The sequence below is a fragment of the Aotus nancymaae genome, unplaced genomic scaffold, assembly GCF_030222135.1.
Source record: "Aotus nancymaae isolate 86718 unplaced genomic scaffold, 86718_ANA_hifiasm-v0.15.2.pri h1tg000021l, whole genome shotgun sequence".
Taxonomy (NCBI): Eukaryota; Metazoa; Chordata; class Mammalia; order Primates; family Aotidae; genus Aotus; species Aotus nancymaae.
This window is the reverse complement of record NW_026988433.1, coordinates 25,453,956-25,476,133: the sequence shown is the minus strand read 5'-3', so window position 1 is coordinate 25,476,133 and position 22,178 is coordinate 25,453,956. Positions and strand designations below refer to the sequence as shown.

Sequence of the window (22,178 nt, the reverse complement as noted above, 5' to 3'; positions counted from 1 at the left end):
GAAGGTTAGGGCTCAAGAAAGCGGGTTAGAACATTCCAGGCAAAGAGAACAGCGTGTGCGGAGTCCCAACACTTTGATTGAGCCCGGCGACATGAGGGGAGGGTCCAGATCTGGGCTTTGAAGGACAGAGCTGCATTCCAGGAGTCCCTCGTTTAAAATCAATACCTCCTGAATGACTCTGGACAAATTATCCAACTACTCTGAGGCTCAGTTTCCTTATCTGGCTGACAGGAGAGAGAGAGTATTGCAGGGGGAGAAACAGCATAAGCAGAGGCACAGAAGTAGAACGTCTTGGGGTGTTTCTGAGGGAAAGTGATGAATAGTCCCTCCAGCTGGGCCTTAAGGCATATTGGAGGCTAAAAAGACACATTAGAGCGAATGTGGGCCTCGAATGCAACCGTGCCAGGAAAAGTTCTTCCCTCCACCAGTGACTCTGGTCCCCCAGGTCCTGCTGTTTAGAGAGCTGCCAGGAAGGCACCATGCCCATACCCCCACTATCCCCTAAAACCTGTTGAGGTACCTGAATTTCCACCATTAGAGATGCACTTCTTTGGTTATAATTAAAGCTTCAAAATAAGGAACCCTTCCTGAACGGCCATGGATAAGACACTCTGCTTCTCTGAGCCTCCGTTTCCTCATCTTTAACATGCTATTCTTTATCACCTCCACATCCCGGGTTCTTGCAGAGACCAAGTGGGACAACATGAAAAAACCTTCAACTTGGCATGTGCTGCATCATGGCAATTTCTAAGTGGGTTGTTACAGTTTTAAGGCATAACTGATAAACCACTTCCCCACCAAGCACAGGACCCTGTAGAATAGGTTACTTTCAGCTAGGGGTTGGAGAAAGGATGAAAGAAGTTTCCAGGCCAGGTGCGGCGGCTCATGCCTGTAAACCCAGCACTTTGGGAGGCAGTATGGGCTGAGGTGGGAGGATCACTTAAGCCCAGGAGTTCAAGACAAGCCTGAGCAACACAGTAAAACCCTGTCTCTGCTAAAAATACAAAAATTATCCAGACATGGTCACACACACCTATACTCCCAGTTACTCAGGAGGCTGAGGCTGGAGGACCGCTGGAGCCTGAGAGGTCAAGCAAGGCGCAGTGAGCCATCATTGTGTGACTGCACTCCAGCCTGAGCAACAGAACAAGACCCTATCTCAAAAAAAAAAAAAAAGTTTCCAAAGACAAGCCTGGGTGAGCTGTCCCCCTCAGGTTAGGGGAGTAGTGAGGAGGCTGGACCCCAAGGTTGGCCTGGGGAGTTGGCATACTTCAGACATCCAAGTGCCCATGTCCCCTCACCCTAGGCACTCCCCACCATTTTCTACTGAGAGCAAAGTGGTCACAGCTCTTTCCTGAATGGCAGCTGTTGGGTTGGAAAGCTGGGTTCCATGCAGCGTGGCTTTGCTTTGGAGGGAGATAAGGAATGTCTGTGGAACCATGAGTAGTGAGGCACTGATCTGTGCTTACACGTGTTATCTGGATTGTTATTCCCTTTTTTGTTTGTTTTTGAGAGAGAGAGAGGCTCTGGCTCTGTTGCCCAGGCTGGTGTACCGTGGCACCATCTTGGCTCATGGCAACCTCTACCTCCCGGGCTCTAAGTCATCCTCCCACCTCAGCCTCCTGAGTAGCTGGGACTACAGAAGTGCTGCATCACACCCAGCTAAGTTTTGTACTTTTTATAGAGATGGAGTTTTGCCATGTTGCCCAGGCTGGTCTCAAACTCCTGAGCTCAACCAATTCACCCACCTTGGTTGGCCTCCCAAAGTGCTGGGATTCATTTTCATAGATGAAGAAACTGAGGCCCAGAGAACCTAAATGATATGCACAAAGTCTTAGTTCTAGTCAGTGATGGAGCCAGGATTTGAACCCAGTCTGCCTGGTAGCAAAGCCAGGGACATTGTTCTAGAAGACCCTTTCTACGTGGGAATGTGCTGAGAGTAGGAACAGTTCTCATGTCTTGGGCACTATGTGTAAGGCTCGAAGCCAGTGGTTCTGAACCTTAGCTGCACATTAGAATCACCTGGGAGCTTTGACAATTCCCAATGCCCGGGCCATAAGTCAGACCAATTAAATCAGAATCTAGGGCTGGGGGCCAGGCATCGGCATTTTGAGGTCTCCCCCACCTCCTCCCAATATCCCAGTGTGCAGCCAGGTTGGAGAACCTGTACTGTCAGTTACAGCATTTCTTACACATTCACAGCTCTCAGAATACCTGGAGAAGGGTGGGGTGCTTGTTAAAACACAGAGGATGTGTTAAAATGCAGACTCCTGGACCCCACCCCAGAGTTTGATTCTGCAGGTGTGAAAATTTACAGACAGAATCCTAAAACCTGATTCTAGCTTCTGCCTGTATCCCACAATGCAAGGCAAAGCATTTATTTTAATGTTATATAAGGAGCATATAATCTGGATTCATTAACTTTAGGTAACAATAACTTAAAAACTAGGGAAAGGTATACAGAGATTTAAAAATTGACCATACAATAAATGATGAAAACTAACAAGAGAACACAACAATGTTCAAATGTTCTGTCTCATTAGCTGAACAATGTGAGGATTAACTTCTGCCAACTCAGACTGTTTCCTAATCAGTTGAAAGGGAAACAAGTGTTTCAGTCTCAAAATCGAATACTACACAAGTGTTAAGTGATTAAAATAAAAGTGTTCTGGCCGGGCGCGGTGGCTCAAGCCTGTAATCCCAGCACTTTGGGAGGCCGAGGCGGGTGGATCACGAGGTCAAGAGATCGAGACCATCCTAGTCGACATGGTGAAACCCCGTCTCTACTAATACAAAAAATTAGCTGGGCACGGTGGCGCATGCCTATAATCCCAGCTACTCAAGAGGCTGAGGCAGGAGAATTGCCTAAACCCAGGAGGCGGAGGTTGCGGTGAGCCGAGATCGCGCCATTGCACTCCAGCCTGGGTAACAAGTGAAAGTCTGTCTCAAAAAAAAAAAAAACATAAAAATGTTCTTATGTTTAAAAAAAAAAATTTACATTTTAACTTTTAGTTCCAGGGGCACATGTGCAAGTTCGTTAGATAAATTGCGTGGCATGGGTGTTTGGTGTTCCGATTATTTTGTCACCCAGGGAATAAGCATAGCATAGCACCCTCCTCCCACCCTCTACCCTGATGTAGGCCCCGGTGGCTACTGTTGCTTCTTTGCGTCCATGTGTACCCTCACTTCTAAGTGAGAACCTGGGTGCAGTACAGGGATGGAGCTGGATTACAGGCGTGAGATGGATTGGTTCAGGTCTCCAGCTCCATTCATGTTGCCATAAAGGACGTGATCTCATTCTTTATGGCTGTATAGTATTCCATGGTATATATGTACCATGTCAGAATTCACATTTCTAACAAGAACCCAGGTGCTGCTGCTGCTGCTGCTCTGGACCTGTCTCTGCCCCTCACCTCATTTCATCCTTCCAGCTGCCCTGCGAGGCAGCCGTAATCCCCACCTTACAGACGAAGGCAGGTACTCAGAGAGGCGGAGTCAGTGGCCCAGGTTCCCACTGCTGCTCCTAGCAGAGCTGAGGTTTAAACCGAGGCCTGGCTGACTCCCAGACCCGTTCTCTTAACTTCCTCCCTTCTGTGGGCACCTGGGCCCTCCCTAAACTCACCCAGCCCTGAGGAAAGAATCTTCTGGCCCATTCGTTTGGAGCATGAGCTGGAAGCTGGAAAATGTGTGCCGCCCCCCCTCCCCGCCCCTGCAGCGCTCATGAAGCGGGTGCTTACAATGTGAAGCCTGGGATGAACTGGGGCGGTTCCTGTAATAAGAACTTGGCTCGTAATAGGCACTCAGTAAGTGCTTGCCAAGCGAAGGAGACCTCCATGGGAAAGGGCAGTCCTGGAGGAATCCTGAGGCCTGTAATTGCTTTTGACTGGGGAAGGTTTCCTGGCCACATTAGCCTCACGTTACTGTAATGGGAAGGGAAGATTTAACAGGCCCTGGGGACGTTTCCACATGCCTGCCCTTTCCCCATAAACGAAGAAAAGCCTCATTTGTGGCTTGAAATAGACCAAGGAGGGCTGAATGCGACCCAGCAGGAGACCCCAAGGGGCCGGCTCACTTCTCTCCAAGCTGACAGAGGAATTTAGTAAATGAGGCTGCCTCGGGTCTCCTCCCCAAAGTCTGTTTCACATCACACGCAGGCAAAGGCCGGACACAGCTGAGACTGCACCTGGAGGCTGCTGGGGGGGGTCCTCCTCGAGGCTGTGGGCGCCATTTGAATCCCTGCTTCATGAAGGTTGGCAGCTGCCAAGAAAAACAACTCCAGAAACAGGCCCTTTGGCCTAATAAGTGTTCATTTCACCCCCTTGTAGAAAGGCCTGTGCTGGCAGAGTTTGAAGGAGGCCTAGGCCGGCCCAATTTAAATTCCCTTAGCCCGGGGATCTCTGTCCGCCAAGGAGCAGCGTTCAAGTCCACAGCGCCACCTGGAATATATGAGTTGACCTGCTAGGGAAATGCTTTGTAAATGTTCAGGGCAGTCATTATTATGGCTCGTATTGTTATTTGTGTAGCCTTTATAAATGAAAACTGCTAGGAGAGTAAATTGATTTTAATAAGGCCAGATCTCAGCACTGGCTGACTTGGTATTTTAAATGCTTATGACCCATCAGGGTGGGAGAGGGAAGGGTAAACAATGCTGTGTTATTTCACAAAGCCTCAGCCGCCGCCAAGCAGATGGTCCCAGGAGCCCAAAGTCAGTACATGGGAGACTCAAACACAGAGGCGAGGATTCGTGTTTACGGGTGGAGTGTGCACACTGCAGGCTGTTTGATTGCTGGGCGCCAGGCCCTGGGACACAGCCATGGGCAAGACATGCTTGTGCCCTCAGACTCTAGTGAGAATCAGCACTGCAGTCGAGGATGAAGAGGGATTGCCTGAGGTGACCTGGGGCAGGGCGGAGAGCTGAGGAGGCTCGAGCAGACGACCACTTACTAGATGCAGAAGGAGCAGGCAGAGCGCAGTGGATAGAAGAAGGGGAGGGCGTCCTAGCAGAGGGAACAGTGTGGGCAAAAGCACGGGACTGGAAGACAGGGTGGGAGGTTCTGATGCAAGCAAGTGGTTGGAGCATAAAGGGCAGTTTTGGCCAGGCATGAGGGCTCACACCTGTAATCCCAGTGCTCTGAAGGCCGAGGTAGGATGATCACTTGAGCTCAAGAGTTCAAGACCAGCCTGAGAAACATAGTGAAAACCTGTCTCTACAAAAAATACAAATATTAACCAGGTATGGTGCCGCGCACCTGTAGTCACAGCTACTCAGGAGGCTGAGGTGGAAGGATTGCTTGAGCCTGGGAGGCAGAGTTTGTGGTGAGCTATGATCGCACCACTGCACTTCATGGGTGACAGAGTGAGACCCTGTCTCACATTAAAAATAAATAAAATATTAGCCCGGCACAGTGCTGTGTGCCTGTAGTCCTAGCAATTGGGAGGCTGAGGTAAAGGGATTGCTTGAGCCCAGGAGTTTGAGGTTACAGTGAGCTGTGACCACACCTCTGCACTACAGCCTGAGTGACAGAATGAGACCATTTCTAAAATAATAATGATAAATAAGAATTTCAATAAAGCTGTAAACAGCATTTTAAAAACAACTTAAACACACATGCAAAAAGCAGTTTGAGACCAGTTGCAAAGGCTTTCAGATGGCCTGGGTGAAAACCAGGCAGCATGCAGCAGAAACATGGGAAAAGATTTTTCAGCCTCAGAGAAAATTAAAGAGCTGACATTTGCAGAGCGCTTGCTGTGCGCCAAGGCCCTGCTAGGCCTGTTCTATGCAGTGACTCATTTAGTCTTCGTCACAGTTCCATGAGGCAGGTAACATTATCCTCACTCCACACGTGAAACTGAGTCTAACTTAACTCAGGTCCCCCAGCTGTTAAGTGGCAGAGCCGGGTCAGAAATGGAGGCAGCCCAACTGCAGGCTCATTGCACGTCATCAGTGTCTCATAGTGGTCATGGACTCTCAGCGTGAAGGGACCATAGAGGACAGCCCAGTCCAGGCTCATTTTACAAGTACCCAAAAACGGGAGGTAACCAGTCTGTAGATTTGGCCCATACAGCTGCCCTAGAGCCAGAGAGGTAAAGTGAGTTTGTCGGGTATGCAGGTAGAAGACAATAGGGGCCAGGAGCGGTAGTTCATGCCTCTAATCCTAGCACTTTGGGAGGCCAAGGCTGGCAGATTGCCTGAGGTCAGTAGTTTGAGACCAGCCTGGACAACACAGTGAAACCCTGCCTCTACTAAAATACAAAAAACTAGGCGGGCATGGTGGTGTGCGCCTGTAGTCCCAGTTACTTGGGGCTGAGGAAGGAGAATCACTTGAACCCAGGAGGTAGAGGTTGCAGTGAGCTGTGATTGCACCACTGCACTCCAGCCTGGGTGACAGAGTGAGATTCCGTCTTTTAAAAAAAAAAAAGACATTAGGAAGTAGAGGAGACTGGGACAAACTGGAGAGCGTACATACCACCTAAAAAATTAACACCCAGTTGTCGTAGGTAAGATAAGATAGCAAAGTCAGATACATCCCTGGGCCCCATTCCATTCAAGGGATACCAGTTTGCAAAGCTCTGGAAACTTGGCCTGCTGTTTGGGCATCATGAGTCACATGAATAAAGAACAGCCTGGCCTGGACCATTTATATCATCGGTGATCCCCAGAAACCCCAGATCCCTCCTGGCTTCATCCTGGAGCACGTCGCATTGTAATAAGGAGCAGGTGGCCCTGTGGCATCCCAGAGTCACCCTCTGGGACTTCAGCAGGAAGCTTTGAGTCAAACTGGGCCATGTTGGCAGGGGAATGACCCTCTGGTGCAGGTTCTTTAAGCCACGCCACGTGTGCAGCAGTTCCGGGCAGCACGACTGGGGTGGGAGGTGGGAGAGGACCCCATGATTATGCAGAGACAGAAAAGCCATCATGAGGAGCAGCAGCTTAGGGCTGTTTAGTTTGGTCTTGGGAGTGGGCATGGAACTGGGGGTGGGAAGCTATCTGGGGCCAAGTTTCAGCATGGTATCAGAACAAACTATCTGATAGATGAAACTGTTCAAAATGGGGCAGTCTTCCCTCCTTGAAGTAGTGAGCTCTTGGTCACTGGCGACTTGGAAATGGGCAGCGTTTTGGAATGGATGTCCTAGAGGTCTCAGGAACTAGCCTAAGTTAGGGACATCCACCAAATGGTTTTAAGATGATGCATCTTTGCCGTTAACACTCTTCTCTGTGTGTTTTCTTCCAGCTGGTTATGCAATATCTCTACTACGGCGGCCCAGAGTCGCTGCTCATTAAAAACAATGAGATCATGGAGGTAAGGGGTTCCTCGTGGTGTTGCCTGTCATGGGTCCCGTTGGGTGGCACCTCTGTAAACTTGGGTCACCAGCGTGCATGGCAGTGTCAGGAAGGACCTGTGTTGGGTTTTCATTTGGATGAAGGCTTGGAGCTCTTGTTCCTTCCTGACGCCTTCGTCCTCTCAGACAGGAAGTGCTTCTCATCAGAGCCCTTCCCTGGCAGGCTGGGGTGCTAGTGTGTTTGCTTGCCCGACTGCTTTCAGTAGCTGCTGAGTGAAACCCAATTTTAACTGGCATTGGTGGCAGGAGGGCAGGGAAGGTAAGGAATTTGAAAAGTCTGAGGCTAGCTGTAGCTCTGGGCACAGCTGAGGCTCTAATAGTGACATAATCAGGAAATATCCTAGATGATGTCTTCTCCCTTGTTATTTATAAAAGAATTAGATTCCCTAAAAACACCCCTCAAATCACAACACTGTCCATCATTCTTCCAAGACGCAGAAGCTGAGGGCAGATTACAGTCTCCGCTCGGCTTTCCTCAGACAGAGCGTCCCACAGTCACGCAGCCCACGCCTGCTTCCTTCACTCTCCCCCTCCCCCTGTCTAACTCTTGTAATTCCACCAGTTCTAGCCCTGCATGTCCAGGAGCCATGCTTCTGCCCCCGTTTTGTCCAAAGCCAAGATTTCCCCGTTCTTTGCCAGAAGTGGAAATCTTGTTCATTTTCCTAATCGAAACTGGAAGCTTGAAACAGAAGCCAAAAATCACCCCCAATTAATCCTCATCAAAAGAGCCAGGATTGTGGCTGATGACAGATGTCAGGACACAATCAGCTATTGAAGAGGAGACCCCACACAGTGGTTAAAACACGGGTGCCGGGCCAGACTAGTCAAATCCAGACTCTGCCGCTTCTGAGCTGTGTGACTGTGGACGAGTTATTTAACCTCTCATCCTCAGTTTCCTCACCCATAAAACGGGATAACTATCTACCTCATTGGGTGTTTTAGATGATCTTAAAAAATTGCTCAGTTGCTTAGAACAGTGCCTGGCACACAGTGATTGCCATTAGGACTATGTGTTCACTGTATGGCCCGTTTATCCTTTTCTTCTTACTCTGTGAAACCGTCCGTGGTCACTCTATCCCCACCTCCACACACACAGACAGACACAGTTACTCTCTTGTCTCCCTGGACTACTCCTCTGACCATTTTAGTCTCAAGGATGTGGGCTCTTTTGTAAACAAAAGTGCAGTGGTGTTTACAACTACTTTTTTTTTTTTTTGAGACAAAGTGTCACTCTGTCACCCAGGCTGGAATGCAGTGGTGCAATCTCTGCTCACTGCAACCCCTGCCTCCCTGGTTCAAGTGATTCTCCTGCCTCAGCCTCCTGAGTAGCTGGGATTACAGGTGCCCGCCACCACGCCCAGCTAATTTTTTGTATTTTTAGTAGAGATGGGGTTTCACCATGTTGGCCAGACTGATCTCGAATTCATGACCTCAGCCTCCCAAAGCGTTGGGATTGCAGGCATGAGCCGCTGCACCCTCCTGTTTACAGCTAATTGATCACAACAGTTATGGATTTCTTTGTTCCTTCTCCACTCTCACTGTTTCATTTGTCTAGCCTTAACAAAAATAAAAATAATTTTAACTAAAAATTTTAAAAATGTACATTTAAATCATTTCAATCATACAGAAGAGCTTTGAATACAAAGCAGCTGCCCAGGCCCACCCTGCCCTCCCTCCAGTCCCCATCCCCAAAAGCAGTCGTTGGAACTATTGCTCTTGGCTCTTCCTTCCCCTCCCGGAAGCCGGAAGTCGGAAGCCGGTGGTTCCGTCAACACACATCTGTCGAGCATCTCCCAGTACAGCAGTGATGAAAACCGACAAAGATCCCTGCCCTCCTGGGTTCTAGCGAGGGAGGCAGACACGATGTCACATCTGGGGTGCTGTGACTGTGAGGAGTGAGACAGGGCATGGAGGACGGACGGGATGGAGGGAGGCTCCCCTGAGGAGGTGACACCTGAGTGGAGACCCAGACAACAGAGGGAGTGAGCCACCTTGATTTCCATCTTGCTGATAATACCCTGATTTTCATCCTTATTCTGGACATAACAATTTGGGGCATTTGGGTTTGATATCCTGTTGTAATGGGTGTGAACTGGGTACGCTTGGCCCTCCCCTCCCCCATCTTCACCCACAGTGGAGTCCTATCTTTGTCCTCTTCCTGCAGTGTTACCTTTATGCATTATTTCCCTCCCCCTACCCGTGACGCTGCTGTGGAAGATGAGGATGAAGACTGTCTCACCACTGTAGTTCACTGTTACCTCCTTCCCAGCCATCTCCCAGCCTCTAACAGACTCTTTCTGTGGTTTTTAGCTTCTGTCTGCTGCGAAGTTTTTCCAGCTGGAGGCTTTGCAGCGACACTGTGAGATTATCTGCGCGAAAAGCATCAATACCGACAACTGTGTGGATATTTACAACCATGCCAAGGTAATCAATCTCATACTCGTGTAGTGCGTGCACTGGAGCGCTGAAGCTGGGGAGGCTTTTCCTTGGCAAACACAGGCAGGGCAGAGACCAAGTGCTGGGCCAGTTCTCTCAGTGCTAAGCTGCTGGCCTCTTCCAAAGTCTGCTTCCTGCTCTAGAAAAGATGCCTTTCACCTCCCTTGAAGAACAAGGAAGGTAGGATCACAGAAGTTTCAAAGGCAGAGTTCTCAAACAGTACTTCTCAAACTCTCATGTACATACGACTCACATCGCAGACTCGGATTCCACAGGCTGGGATGGGCCCTGTTTGGCTTTTCTAACAAGCTCCCAGGTGATGTCTCTGCTGCTGGTCTAAGCGACAGTTTGTAAGGTTCTAGAACAGTGGGTCTCCAATCCAGCAGTCAGGGAACTTGTCAGAAAGGTACATTTTCAGGCCGTACTTCAGATCTACTGAATCAGGAACTTGAGTGGGGCCCAGCCACCTGTGGCTTTGCACGCCCTCCAGCTGATTCTAATGCATGCTCAGAAGTCAACACCCTTCCAGAATTGTTCTCAATGCCTGCTGCGTGTTAGAATCCCCTGGGGACTCACTTAAACTCCCTATGCCTGGAACCTATCACAGGCTAATTAAATCAGCCTCCAGGAGTAGAACCTGGGAAAAGATATCTTTCAAAGCTTCCCAGGTGATCCTCAGATGTGGCCAAGGTTGAGAACAGGCTGTAAGCACTGCTGAAGTCTTTGGCATCTGCTTATTTATCAGGTGGACCCAACACCTGGCTACTAATTAGAATCACCTGGGGGAGCGTTTTGAATGCCAGTGTAGTCCCCCCGCCCTACTAACCTCAGCAATATCCCTTCAGAGAGCCCAGAAGTCTATATTTTTAACAAGCTGCTAGAGTGACATCAGCCCTCAGACCAGTCTTCACTCCAGTTTTCAGGAACCTCTGATTTCATCCAATTCATTTCATCAGTGGGAAGACTGGGCCCAGGAGAAGTAAAATACTTTGTCCAGGCCCCATTGCATCTTGTTCCATGTGCTGAGCACAGTGGGGATTAACAGTTGCAGGAAGAAACAATAAAACCAGTTAAGATGAGTAGTTTTTTTTTTTTTTCTTTTTTGGGATGGAGTTTCACTCTTGTTGCCCAGGCTTAAGTGCAATGGTGCAATCTAGGCTCACTGCAACCTCTGCCTCCCGGGTTCAAGCGATTCTCCTGCCTCAGCCTCCTGAGTAGCTGGGATTAACAGGCGCATGCCACCACACCCGGCTAATTTTTCTGTATTTTTAGTAGAGACGGGTTTTCACCATGTTGGCCAAGCTGATCTGGAACTCCTGACCTCAGGTGATTCACCCACCTCAGCCTCCCAAAGTGCTGGGATTACAGGTGTGAGCCACTGTGCCCTGCCAAAACAAGGAGTTGGTTTATTTTATTTTATTTTTATTTTTTTTTTAGTAGTTTAAAAATTTCCTCTTTTGTATAAGTGAAACCCAGTACACATGATTCCATATCACACACAGCTCTGGACAGTGGCACTGCACGTGCATGACGCTGCTATTGCTTGTGAAAAATCAGACTGCATGTGAGATGCTGCTTGCTTGTCTTAGACAGCATTCAGTGAGCCCTTTTAATGTGCAGGCACCTGTGCTAACAACCTTGTTGCGTTATCTCTTTTAATCTTCACGACAACCCTTTTAGGTAAATGCTATCACTAGTCCCACGTCATCATAAGGAGACTGAAGCACAGAGAGGTGAAGTGACTTGCTTAAGGTCACGCAGCTAGGAATGAGCTTTTTTTTTATTATGGTAAAATGTACGTGACATAGAATTTGCCACTTTAACCATGTGTAAATGTGCAGTTCAGTGGCATTAAGTACATTCCAATTGTGCCGCAACCAACACTACCATCCATCCATCGAATTTTTTCATCTTTCTAAACTGAAACTTTACCTTTTAAACACTAAATCCTCATTCCTCCCCTCCCCCAGGCCCTGCTATTCACCATTCTACTTCCTGTCTCTATGAATTTGACTACTCAAGGGATGTCATGTAGGTGGAATCATATAGTATTTGTGACTGACTTATTTCTCTTGCCGTGATGTCCGCAAGGTTCACCCATATTGTAGCACGCATCAGGATTTCCTCTTAAAGGCTGAATAATATTCCATTGTATGTACATGCCATATTTTGTTTATTGACTCATCTATCAGTAGACACTTTGGTTGCCTCCACTTTTTGGTTATTGTGAATAACGTTGCCGTGAACATGGGTATATAAATAACTGTTCAAATCCCTGCTTTTTTTTTTTTTTTTTTTTGAGACAGTCTTGCTCTGTCACATAGGCTGGAGTGCAGTGACATGATCTCGGCTCACTGTAACCTTCGCCTCCCAGGTTCAAGTGATTCTCCTGCCTCAGCCTCCTGAGTAGCTGGGACCACAGGCACATGCCACCACACCTGGCTAACTTTTGTATTTTTAGTAGAGACAGACTCTCGCCATGCTGGCCAGGCTGGTCTTGAACTCCTGACCTCAGGTGATCCACCAGCCTCGGCCTCCCAAAGTGTTGAGATTACAGATGTGAGCCACCATGCCTGACCTGAAATTCCTGCTTTCGGTTATTTGGGGTATATTCCCAGAATTGTAGTACTGAGATTTTTCAACTCAGGTTTGTCTCACTCCAAAGCACAGGTTCTTAACCCTGTGTTTACTGTCCAGCTTAATAAATGTTGGAAATATTTTCAATAATCCTTGATACTGAAGATTTTCTGATTGGCTATCAGCAAATCAAAAAGTGTAATCAGTCTACGTTGTACACACATAAACACACATACACTTGGTGTTCTAGTTAAATGAGGATTATACCAAAATCTGGTTTCTCAGGACACAGGCATCTTTTTTTTTCGATCTTAAACTGATGACTTTGCAGAAGAGAGCTCCCCCTCCCCGTCCCCCTCCCCGCCAAGACAGAAAGCCTGATTAGCCTAGTGGTCCTCTGCCCTCCTCCCTGACCATGGTCACTCAAATTGCCCAGTGAACCTGGCATCCACAGTGGCCTCCCACCTTGGCAGCGAGGCCTCTGTTTCACAATCCCATCTTAATTTTTTCAGCCTCTTTGGCAAGCAGCTTCTGTAGCACGTCTCGTGATTTAATAATGGAGCCTGATGCAATGGAGCCCCGGCTGGGAATAGAGGCACAGAACACATATGGCAGAAAAACTGCCTCTTACACACACACACACAACCAGCTCAGCCTCAGCCTCCCAGGCCAATACCTGGATTGTTTCCAAGAGAAATACCTGCCCTTTGTGATAGTCACGTGGAGGGCAGGGCAATGCCAGCTGCCCCCTGCCCTTTCTGTGCACTGCTTCCACCCACGTTTGTAACTCCAGGAAATACAGGCATTTAGATGCTAAGAGCCACGTTCCAAATGGCAGGAGGACCTTGGCAATATTACCTCTGTACTACATCTAACCGTTTGAGACAGCCGTGGAATTGTATACGGAGGAGAAACTCGTTCCACAAATGCAGCCATCTCTTTTTTCCTGGTAAACCTGTCACAAGCTATTCAGTCATGAAAAGAGGCCCTGGAGCTTCTGGTGGCCCTTTCAGGGTGTCTCTTAATTTGAGAAAAAGAACAAGCTTGTTCATCATATTGAATCTCAGCTGTTGTGGGTAAGCTCAACACTGCATCATCATGGGAAGAACACAGGTTTGGAAACCAAAGGATTTATTCACTAGTGTTTATTGAGTAGCCAGTATTTGCTAGGAGCTCTATTCATCAGAATATAAGAAATTAAAGGAGCAGGGCATGATGGATCATGCCTATAATCCCAGCACTTTGGGAGGCCGAGGTGGGAGGATCACTTGAGGCCAGGAGTTTGAGACCAGCCTGGGTAACATAGTGAAACCCTGTCTCTATAAAAATAAAAAAAAATACACACATAACTCAGCATGGTGGCACGTACCTCTAGTCCCAGCCACTCAGAAAGCTGAGGCAGGAGGGTCACCTGAGCTCAGGAGGTCAAGGCTGCCATAAACAGAGATCACACCACCATACTCCAGCCTGAGCCACAGAGTGAGACTCAGTCTCAAAAAAAAAAAAAAAAAAAAATTAGTAGATATGGTCTCTGCCCTTGAAAAAATTATAGTCTAGGACGAGTGTCAGCAGACATGTTCTGTAAAGGGCCAGATAAACATTTCCAACTTTCCAGACCACACAGTTGGCTTTGTACTTACTCAATTTTGCAAAAAGCAGTCGGATAATATGTAAATGAATGGTAAGGCTGTATTCTAATAAAACTTTATAAAAACAGGTGGTTTTTATAAACCACCAGATTTGGCCTGCAGGCCTATAGTTTGCCAACCACTGTTCTAGGGAATGAGAGTGCCAGTCTTAGTTCTGTTATTAATTAGTTGTGTGGCGATAGACCAGTGGCTGGTATACAGTCATCATTCAATAAATACTATCAAATATTATAAATGTAGGTATATATCCTTTTATTTTTCACTTACACTAACTTGTGCTGAATGACACTCATCTACAAAGCAAATGCCAGGTGTGCTGGTGGGGGGTGCTTACTGTGTCCTCAGAATCAGAGATAGGCAACTCCGAGCCTCAGTTTCCCCACCTGTACCAGGAAGCCTTGTACTCTGTGATTGTAAGAGCAGGATTCATGTTGAAAGAATGAAAAGATTCCTAATCTGGATGCAGTGGTTCAGGCCTATAATCCCAGCACATTGGGAGGCCAAGGCAGGCAGATCACTTGAGGTCAGGAGTTCGAGACCATCCTGATCAACACAGTGAAACTCAGTCTCTACTAAAAATACAAAAATCAGCTGGATTGGTGGTGCACACCTGTAATCTCAGCTACTCAGGAGGCTGAGGCAGGAGAATCACTTGAACCCAGAAGGTGGAGGTCATAGTGAGGCGAGATCATGCCACTGCACTGCAGCCTAAGCAACAGAGTGAGACCCTGTCTCAAAAAAAAAAAAAAAAGGAATGAAAGGATTGCTAAGATCTCTCCCAGCTCCAGGATTCTGTGCATCCATATGGACATTTGTGGGATAACTAGCTCACTCACTGATAAACTTCATCAAGCTTTATAAACCTCTTGGAGACCGCAGAATGACTTCATGTGTCCCTGTCCTAAATGGCACAGCAGAGCATGATACCCCTGTAGTCCACCCCCTTGCTTTTGTAACTTGGAAGACTTAGGCCCAGAGAATTGATTTGATTGGCACAAGGCCAAGGAGCAGAGGAACGGTCTCCGGCCCTTTGATAGGGTGAGCTGCAAAGTCACACCCCACAGGTGTGTGTTGGGGAATCGGAGACATTCTGCAGCCAGTCTTCCTTAGCAGGTGCATGCCATCATTAGATCTGAAGGCATAATCTGAAAGGTGCTTGGCAGAATCATAACCATCTCCCACTTCCTCTCCACTCTCCACAGTTTCTTGGAGTCACGGAGCTCTCAGCATATTGTGAAGGCTACTTTCTCAAAAACATGATGGTCCTCATCGAAAACGAAGCATTCAAGCAGCTCCTGTATGACAAAAATGGTGAAGGGACGGGCCAGGATGTGCTCCAGGACTTACAGAGGACGTTGGCCATCAGAATTCAGTCCATCCACTTGTCATCTTCCAAGGGTTCCGTGGTATGAAATGCCCAGTGCAGCGAATGCTTCCCGGGAACTTTCCAGTTCTCCTGCCACGTTGGCTTTACATGAACACAGACAATTCCACCTGGCATCTGTTTTTGGCTGGGCCAAGGAGCTGCCTCTGCTGCTCCCACGTGTTCCTGTTGAAAAACAAAGGACTTTCCACTGGTCTGCAGATCAGATAGGCTGGGTCCAGAGCTTAACGGGCAACTAGACAACCAAGCTAACCCCAGCTGAAAGCACCCCTAGCACCATTGAATACCCACTGCCGGGGACCGCCATCGAATGAATGGATTGAGGCCTTTTACAGGTCACTCAGGTTCCAGGTTAGCAGTTGGAGGACTTAACCGTACCAGCCCTGAAGAGATTGTATTACACATTAAGGACCTTGGTAGTTGTGTTTCAGTGAGTATCAGCCATGGTAGCAAATTGGTGAGGCTGTGACCCATAACGAGGAAATAATTTGGCAAATTTTTAGGGGTGGGAACTTTTTAAAATGTTCGTTAAAAACAAAAACAGGGCAGTCTTGTAGTTTAAAATATATTTCTAAAAGCTTAACAATTCATTTTCAACTAAATTGTGTTTAGGGATCTGTGTTTTGAGATTTTTTTTCTTTTTTTTTAAAATAGTAAGTCACAGGTCCATACTGTGTACACATGCATCTGATAAGATACTGCTGATATTCTATACAAGTTGAAATAATCTTGCCTTAGTGATGATGATTACACAAAAGAGGTGCACTGCCAATAAGTATCTCTAATTCAGTAGTTGAAAACAACCTGCATGCTAATCGTGGTTTCGGGGTGAGAATAAAACACCCGCACATAACATGCATTTGCATGGGCCCAAACCTGTGAAATGTTACGTTTGTGCTTCATTTTTGCCAAGGTAAAAATGTTCCATCATTTCTAGCTAAAAGTCCATTTGGTGAAACCAACATATCCATTTCTTTTCCTAATTACAGATGATTTGGGGATGCTTTTGCAGAAATGTGTTCATAGATGATGCTGAATTGGGGGGAGGGGGGCAGCACGCTGTCAGAGAATCTACTATTAATCCCAGAGTTTTCTCTGTATTCTCAGAAGATGTTAATAGTTTGTTACTAGCCAGAGAGTATGACTATGTTAGATTATTTTTAAAGATGAAACGTACGATAGGATGGATTCTTTCCGTATTCTGAGAGTGTACAGTATAGGATTATTATAATGAAAGTTTATATCAACAGGGTTTCGTTGGCTCTGCCGTATATTATAAGCAAAAGAGATTGGTGAAGTGCCACAATATTCGAGATAACTTTTCAGTTGCAGCCTTTCTTCTCGTTCTTTAATTTGAAACCTAGATACCTTCAGTGAAAACTAGGAGAATGACTTTTACCCTAGGGGATGACCAAGTTTTGTGGATAAACCTATTTCCTAGCATGCCTTCAGGAAGTTGCGTCAGACCCCAGATTGTGAAGGAGCCACTGTTCTTCTGTTGTTCGAGCTCCCTGAACCATTGTTCAGAGGACTGATGTCCCACAGCTTCATGGGCGTGGCCTGTGGAGCATCCGGGCCACCTCTGCCTACAGTATTGGCTCTTCTGCGAGGCTGATACATGGGGCCTCTCTTCCACATGTCATTCGCAAACCTCCCCCAACCCACTACCATCCAATATGGAAGGAAAAAAAGGACTGCCTGAAGAAGAGTTCAAGCTACAGATACACAGCACGTGCGTTGTGGCTGTCACCTTCCTCCTCCCTCTTCTGTATCCTCAGAGATGCTGCGTGGATGTTTCCTTAACCTCAGCTGACTTCCCTGTGAATGTCTAATGCTAGTTCAGGGCCTCCAGGCATTGATTTGTACAGTGGCAACTCCCAATGGGGCTTCTGTTATCGTCTGGTGTGCTTTCTCTGTCATTAAAAGAAACGATTTTCCCAGGCCGTGCATCATTTGTGTGCTTTGAGTGAGCTCTTTATCCCAATAGTTCAAGCCTGAGAACTTCACTCAGTGAAGAGATTGGAAAATGTGGCCCTGCAGAAAAAGCCGAGGGAAATGAAGATGCTAGAGGAAAGACAGATGTTCCTGGCGGTGTGGCAACCAAGCCCTGGTCCCCATGTGGCATACACTTCTGAGCGAGGCCCTTGGATCTTTCTCCCATCAGCAGAGAAGCTACGGGTGGTGCCGCCTGGGCCACTGCCATAACACCTATGCCTAACCCTTGCCTGCAGAGGGTGGAGTTCTGGCTGTCACTTGTGTGTCTTGATGACACTTTTTGAGGATGGGGAGATGAGAAAGTCAAGTTATCTCCACGTGGCATGCCCCCACCAAGGACCGGCATGGGCAGATGCTAGGGGATGGTGGCAGCATTATGGGATGGGGGTGGGGGTTACGGAGGGACAGGCATTGCTCTTCTTGGGTGTCACCATTGCTGAGGTCAAACTGTTGTAACCAAGTAAGTTGTAAGGAAAAGCGCCACACTCTGAGATTGAATCAGGAGTTCTTTATTGCCAGTGACGGAGAGTCAGCTCACGCTCAAAGATCTCTCAGCCCCAAGGAAGGGGCTTGATTCCTTTTTATACGTTGCTTAAGATAGGGGAGGGGGAGTCTAGCTGAAGCTGAGTTTACAGAAGCGGAACAAGCAAGTTAGATAAGGAGGCTGGTAACCAGGAGGCAGGAGATTCCCATGATTGTTGATTACCAAGGAGATTATACACAAGTGGTTCCCATGATTGCTGGTTACCAAGGTGGGTATTCGGTACTCGCCATACAGTCAATCAAGGGGGTATTCACAACAGCAAGTGGGCTTGTCAGGCAGGATATGGTTACAATGGTTATGTGCCTCTATAGTTCTAAGCACGGCATAGCCCAGCACAGTAGCATGACCCAGGTATGCACTCAAGGGGGAAATGGTGGGAGGGGTGAGGCGGAGGTTAAGGTGGAGTCTATCTGGCTCTCAGCAAGATGGAGTCTGTCAGGCTAACATAGGGTAGGTTAGCACAAACCCAAGTCCCCCGTGGCTCTGCTGCGGCTCCTGACCCAGCCTGGGCCCAACGCAGGCGTGTGTGGAGATGAATACCCCTGGCTAATCCACAAAAGCTTACAAGCAGGTTGGGGGCGAGGCCCAGACAGCCTGGAAGACCTGGGTCAGTGAGGCCTGGTAAAGAGCTCATATCACCCCACCTCCCGGAAATGATGGCCCAAACCTGTTGAGCAATCCAGGTCTGTTTCTTCTTTAGGAAGCAACCAAGTGCCCGGGGCCAGAACTGTGAGTCAGGCAAGGAAACAGAAAGTCGGTTTATTTTTGACTGTGTGTCACCCTCAGTGTAGCCTCAGGGTGAGTAGGCATTTGATTTATTGCTTTTAGAATAATAAAGTGCATGCTACTGCATTTGCCGTTTACCTGACAGGTGTCTTTGACATTCAGGCCTCAGCAAAGCCCGTACAAGGGCCCCTTAGCATCGTAGGGTGTGGAGGAAAGTGGGGAGCGGGGAGCTGCCTGCCACAAGTTCCCTCCGCCCCTTCCATTTGCAGTGGGACACTGGAAGGAGTGTGTATGTGCAGCTACACGAGGACACCAACTTAGCTTCTGCGCCCACCCCATGGCCATTGGTCTTACATATACCATCCCTGGATATCATTCATTCTCCTCAAAAGGAGGAGCATCCACTCAAAATGAAGATCAGGATGTGAGCTCCCATCACGGAGATGCCCAAGCAGAAACCGTGCAGTCAGGCATAGGGTGGGGCTGGACGAGGACCTCTGGGACCTCCTCCACCCTGAGTTTCTGTGATTCTGCCTTTGTTCTGTGTTCCCCGTTCTGCGATTCTGCTTTTGGATCCCACATTGTTTCTTCCTGGAAAGCCCCAGGCAAAAAGTGCTATCCAACTGCATGTTGTCATAACACGACTTTCATCACACAGTGTTTTGCTAGCATTGGGCTGTGTGGATAAAGTGTTCTTTGAGAAAATCTATTTCACCAGTCTTGGGTCCTCTGGCTTCAAAATTCAGTGCCCACCTCTCTCCACCCCCACCTTGCATCTGCCACCTTGAGTCACAGATGAATGAGTAGCCGCAGAAGAGCTCACATCCTCCCACTTCTAGTTCTTTCTGCCTGGCCCCTACACAGCCTCCATGGCCAGCAGTTTCCTGGGCTTCTCCACATGAGGGTTCCATTCAGAGAGACACCTACTGAGCACCTGCTGTTGGCAGTGCTGGTTGCTGAGCCTTGGACTCCAGCACAGGCCTGAAAACCCTGTTCCAAATGGATCCAACCCCTGAGTAGCTTTGAGACTTTGGACAAGTTACTTACTCTGCCTAGTTTTCACCTTCCTCTTACAAAAAAAAAAAAATGGGTTTAACTATAACTAGTGGCCAGCTGCTGTGGCTCACTCCTGTAATCCCAACACTTTGGGAGGCCAAGGTGGGCAGATTACTTGAGGTCAGGAGTTCAAGACCAGCCTGGCCAACGTGGCAAAACCCCATCTCTACTAAAAAGAATTAATGGGGTATGGTAGTGGGTATCTGCAATCCCAGGTACTCAGGGAGGCTGAGGCAGGAGAATCGCTTGAACCTGGAAGGCAGAGTTTGCAGTAAACCAGGATTGTGCCACTGCACTCCAGCCTGGGCCACAGAGCAAGACTCCTCTCAAAAAAAAAAAAAAACAAAACACCATAACTAGTGAATAGTGTTGTCGGGAGGATTAAAAAAGATATTTTGTACAAGTCCCACACCGTTAGTAGCAGGCAAAGGGCATTTTTAAACTTCTAAGAAGGAAGCAGAAGGAAGGAGAAAGGAAGGAAAGAGAAACTGATGATTCATACAAGGAAAGAAAGGCCAATGACTTTACCTTCATTTCTAGAACTTTCTACAGCAGCAGTTCCCATGGCGATTTGTGATTCTCTAGGGTTTTGCTACTTATTCCGAGGCATATAGGGAAATTCCCCCCAAATGGAGCTCTTTTATGATTCTAGTTCCTAGCACAGTGCTTCACACAAAGTCAGTAATCAAGAAATGTTTGCAAATGGAAGCCGAGTACACCTGCATTTCCTTTTGTATAAACATATTTTCAAAAGATTAGAGTTGCAGGGATTCACTCTTCCAAATTCATTGTCTACACAGGAATGTGAGATTCACGTGTGTGACTTGGATGACACAAGACTCCCGTGGTGTGTGTCTAAGGTCCAAGACCCCACAAATGACTGAGCAGGGCCTAGACCTGCCAGAGCCAAGTCTCAGCTCGGGGCTTGAGGACCACGGTTCTGTGGAGAAGGAGAGGGTAGCCACAAACCCCTAAATGAAACAAACTGCTAGATGTCACTTAGAAAAATCTGAGATTGCTGTCATCATCAAGTTATCAGGCAAGCCCGTATGCCCTGTGCTGCCACTTGAGTGTGTGGACACTCATCCCCCATCCCTCCATCAAGAAACCTCCCTGGTGGAACTTCACGTCACCTCCGTTCCTCCCAGCCTGGCCAATGCCTTGAAAAAAACAGCACGTGCCTTTGGCCAGGGCCATTGCAGAGGCTGCTATGATGCCTATTTTTTCCACCCTCTTTAAAAATAACTCAACAGATTTTGAACTTCCTGCTTGGCAGAAAAAAAATAGAACTCATACTCAGCAATCACATTGCGCTTTAGTTCCCATCACTGATGAGGCAGGCAGATAACGAGTGCCCTGTGAAAGGACACATCTCCAAGTTTAGCCCTGAATCTGAAAAGACAATCTGTCTGCGTGAATAGGCAATTAGAAGAGATGCCCTGATGTCACTGATACGTTCTTTGGATGTTGCTTTTCGGAGTTAACCTTCAGATGAGTTCTGAATTTTAATGCTATTGGAAACCTCTGGGGAAGAGGCTGATGGGTACAACAGAGGGGCACTGTGCTGGGCACCACGTCTCCCCGCCGACCCTGAATCCGCCGTCTGCTACCTGGGTGACCTTGGTGAGGCTTCTTTTCCATCTGGACCCGTTTCCTCAACTCCTTGTGAGTTGATGTCCTGTGGGCCTAGACTGGAACCTGTCACACTCTCCTTATCATTTCATGTGATAGAACATTCTAGATTGCATTCAGGAGGATTTTACAAAAGGGACCTTAGTGTACAGTGATGCCTTCAGCAAAACAGGCTTCCGGCAGGAAACCAGATACGAGCCTTAGAATGAGGCTTCAACTGTCTTATGAAGATGGCATCTCACTAGATCATTGCTACATGACTACTTAGCATCTCCTCTTTGGTTTGGGTGTTTTTTTCTCTTTTTTTTACTTTTTATTTTGAAACAATTACAGATTTGCAGGAAGTTACAGAGATAGTACAGAGTTACCCGATGGTGACATCTTAGATAAATCTAGTACAATAACCAAACCAGGAAGCTGACATCGACAATGTGGGTGTGTGGTTCCGTGACATCTCGTCACGTGTGGATTCGTGAACCCACCACCACAGTCACTCTTCCCTCACCGCAAAGGTCTCCCTAATGCTACCCTTTCTAATGACTCTGGCCCTGGCAACCACTAATCTGTTTACCATCTCTAGAGTTTCGTCATTTCAAGAATGTTATGTAAATGAGACCATATAGTAAGTGGCCTTTGGAGATTGGTGTTCTTTTATTTTCTTTTTTTTGGACACAGGAACTCATTCTGTTGCACTGGCTGGAGTGCAGTAGTGTGATTTCAGCTCACTCCAGCCTTTGCCTCCCAGGCTCAAGAATCCTTCCAACTCAGAGTAGCCACAGGTGGGAGCCTCCATGCCTGGCTAATTTTTTTAATTTTTTTTAAATTTTGTAGTGATGAG

General features: G+C 47.6%; 1 protein-coding gene across 2 annotated transcripts in view; it reads left to right on the top strand.

Annotated features, from left to right (window-relative positions):
• Positions 1 to 17,328, top strand: part of ABTB3 (ankyrin repeat and BTB domain containing 3) — a 350,217-nt gene extending 332,889 nt beyond the window's left edge. For both annotated transcript variants that reach the window (XM_064379891.1, XM_064379892.1), the window contains 3 exons: positions 7,233 to 7,301; positions 9,652 to 9,765; positions 15,206 to 17,328. In XM_064379891.1, coding sequence (XP_064235961.1) covers positions 7,233 to 7,301; positions 9,652 to 9,765; positions 15,206 to 15,415 — 393 coding nt within the window. In that variant the 3' untranslated portion in view covers positions 15,416 to 17,328. The remainder of the gene's footprint in view (positions 1 to 7,232; positions 7,302 to 9,651; positions 9,766 to 15,205) is intronic.
• Positions 17,329 to 22,178: the final 4,850 nt, after the last annotated feature.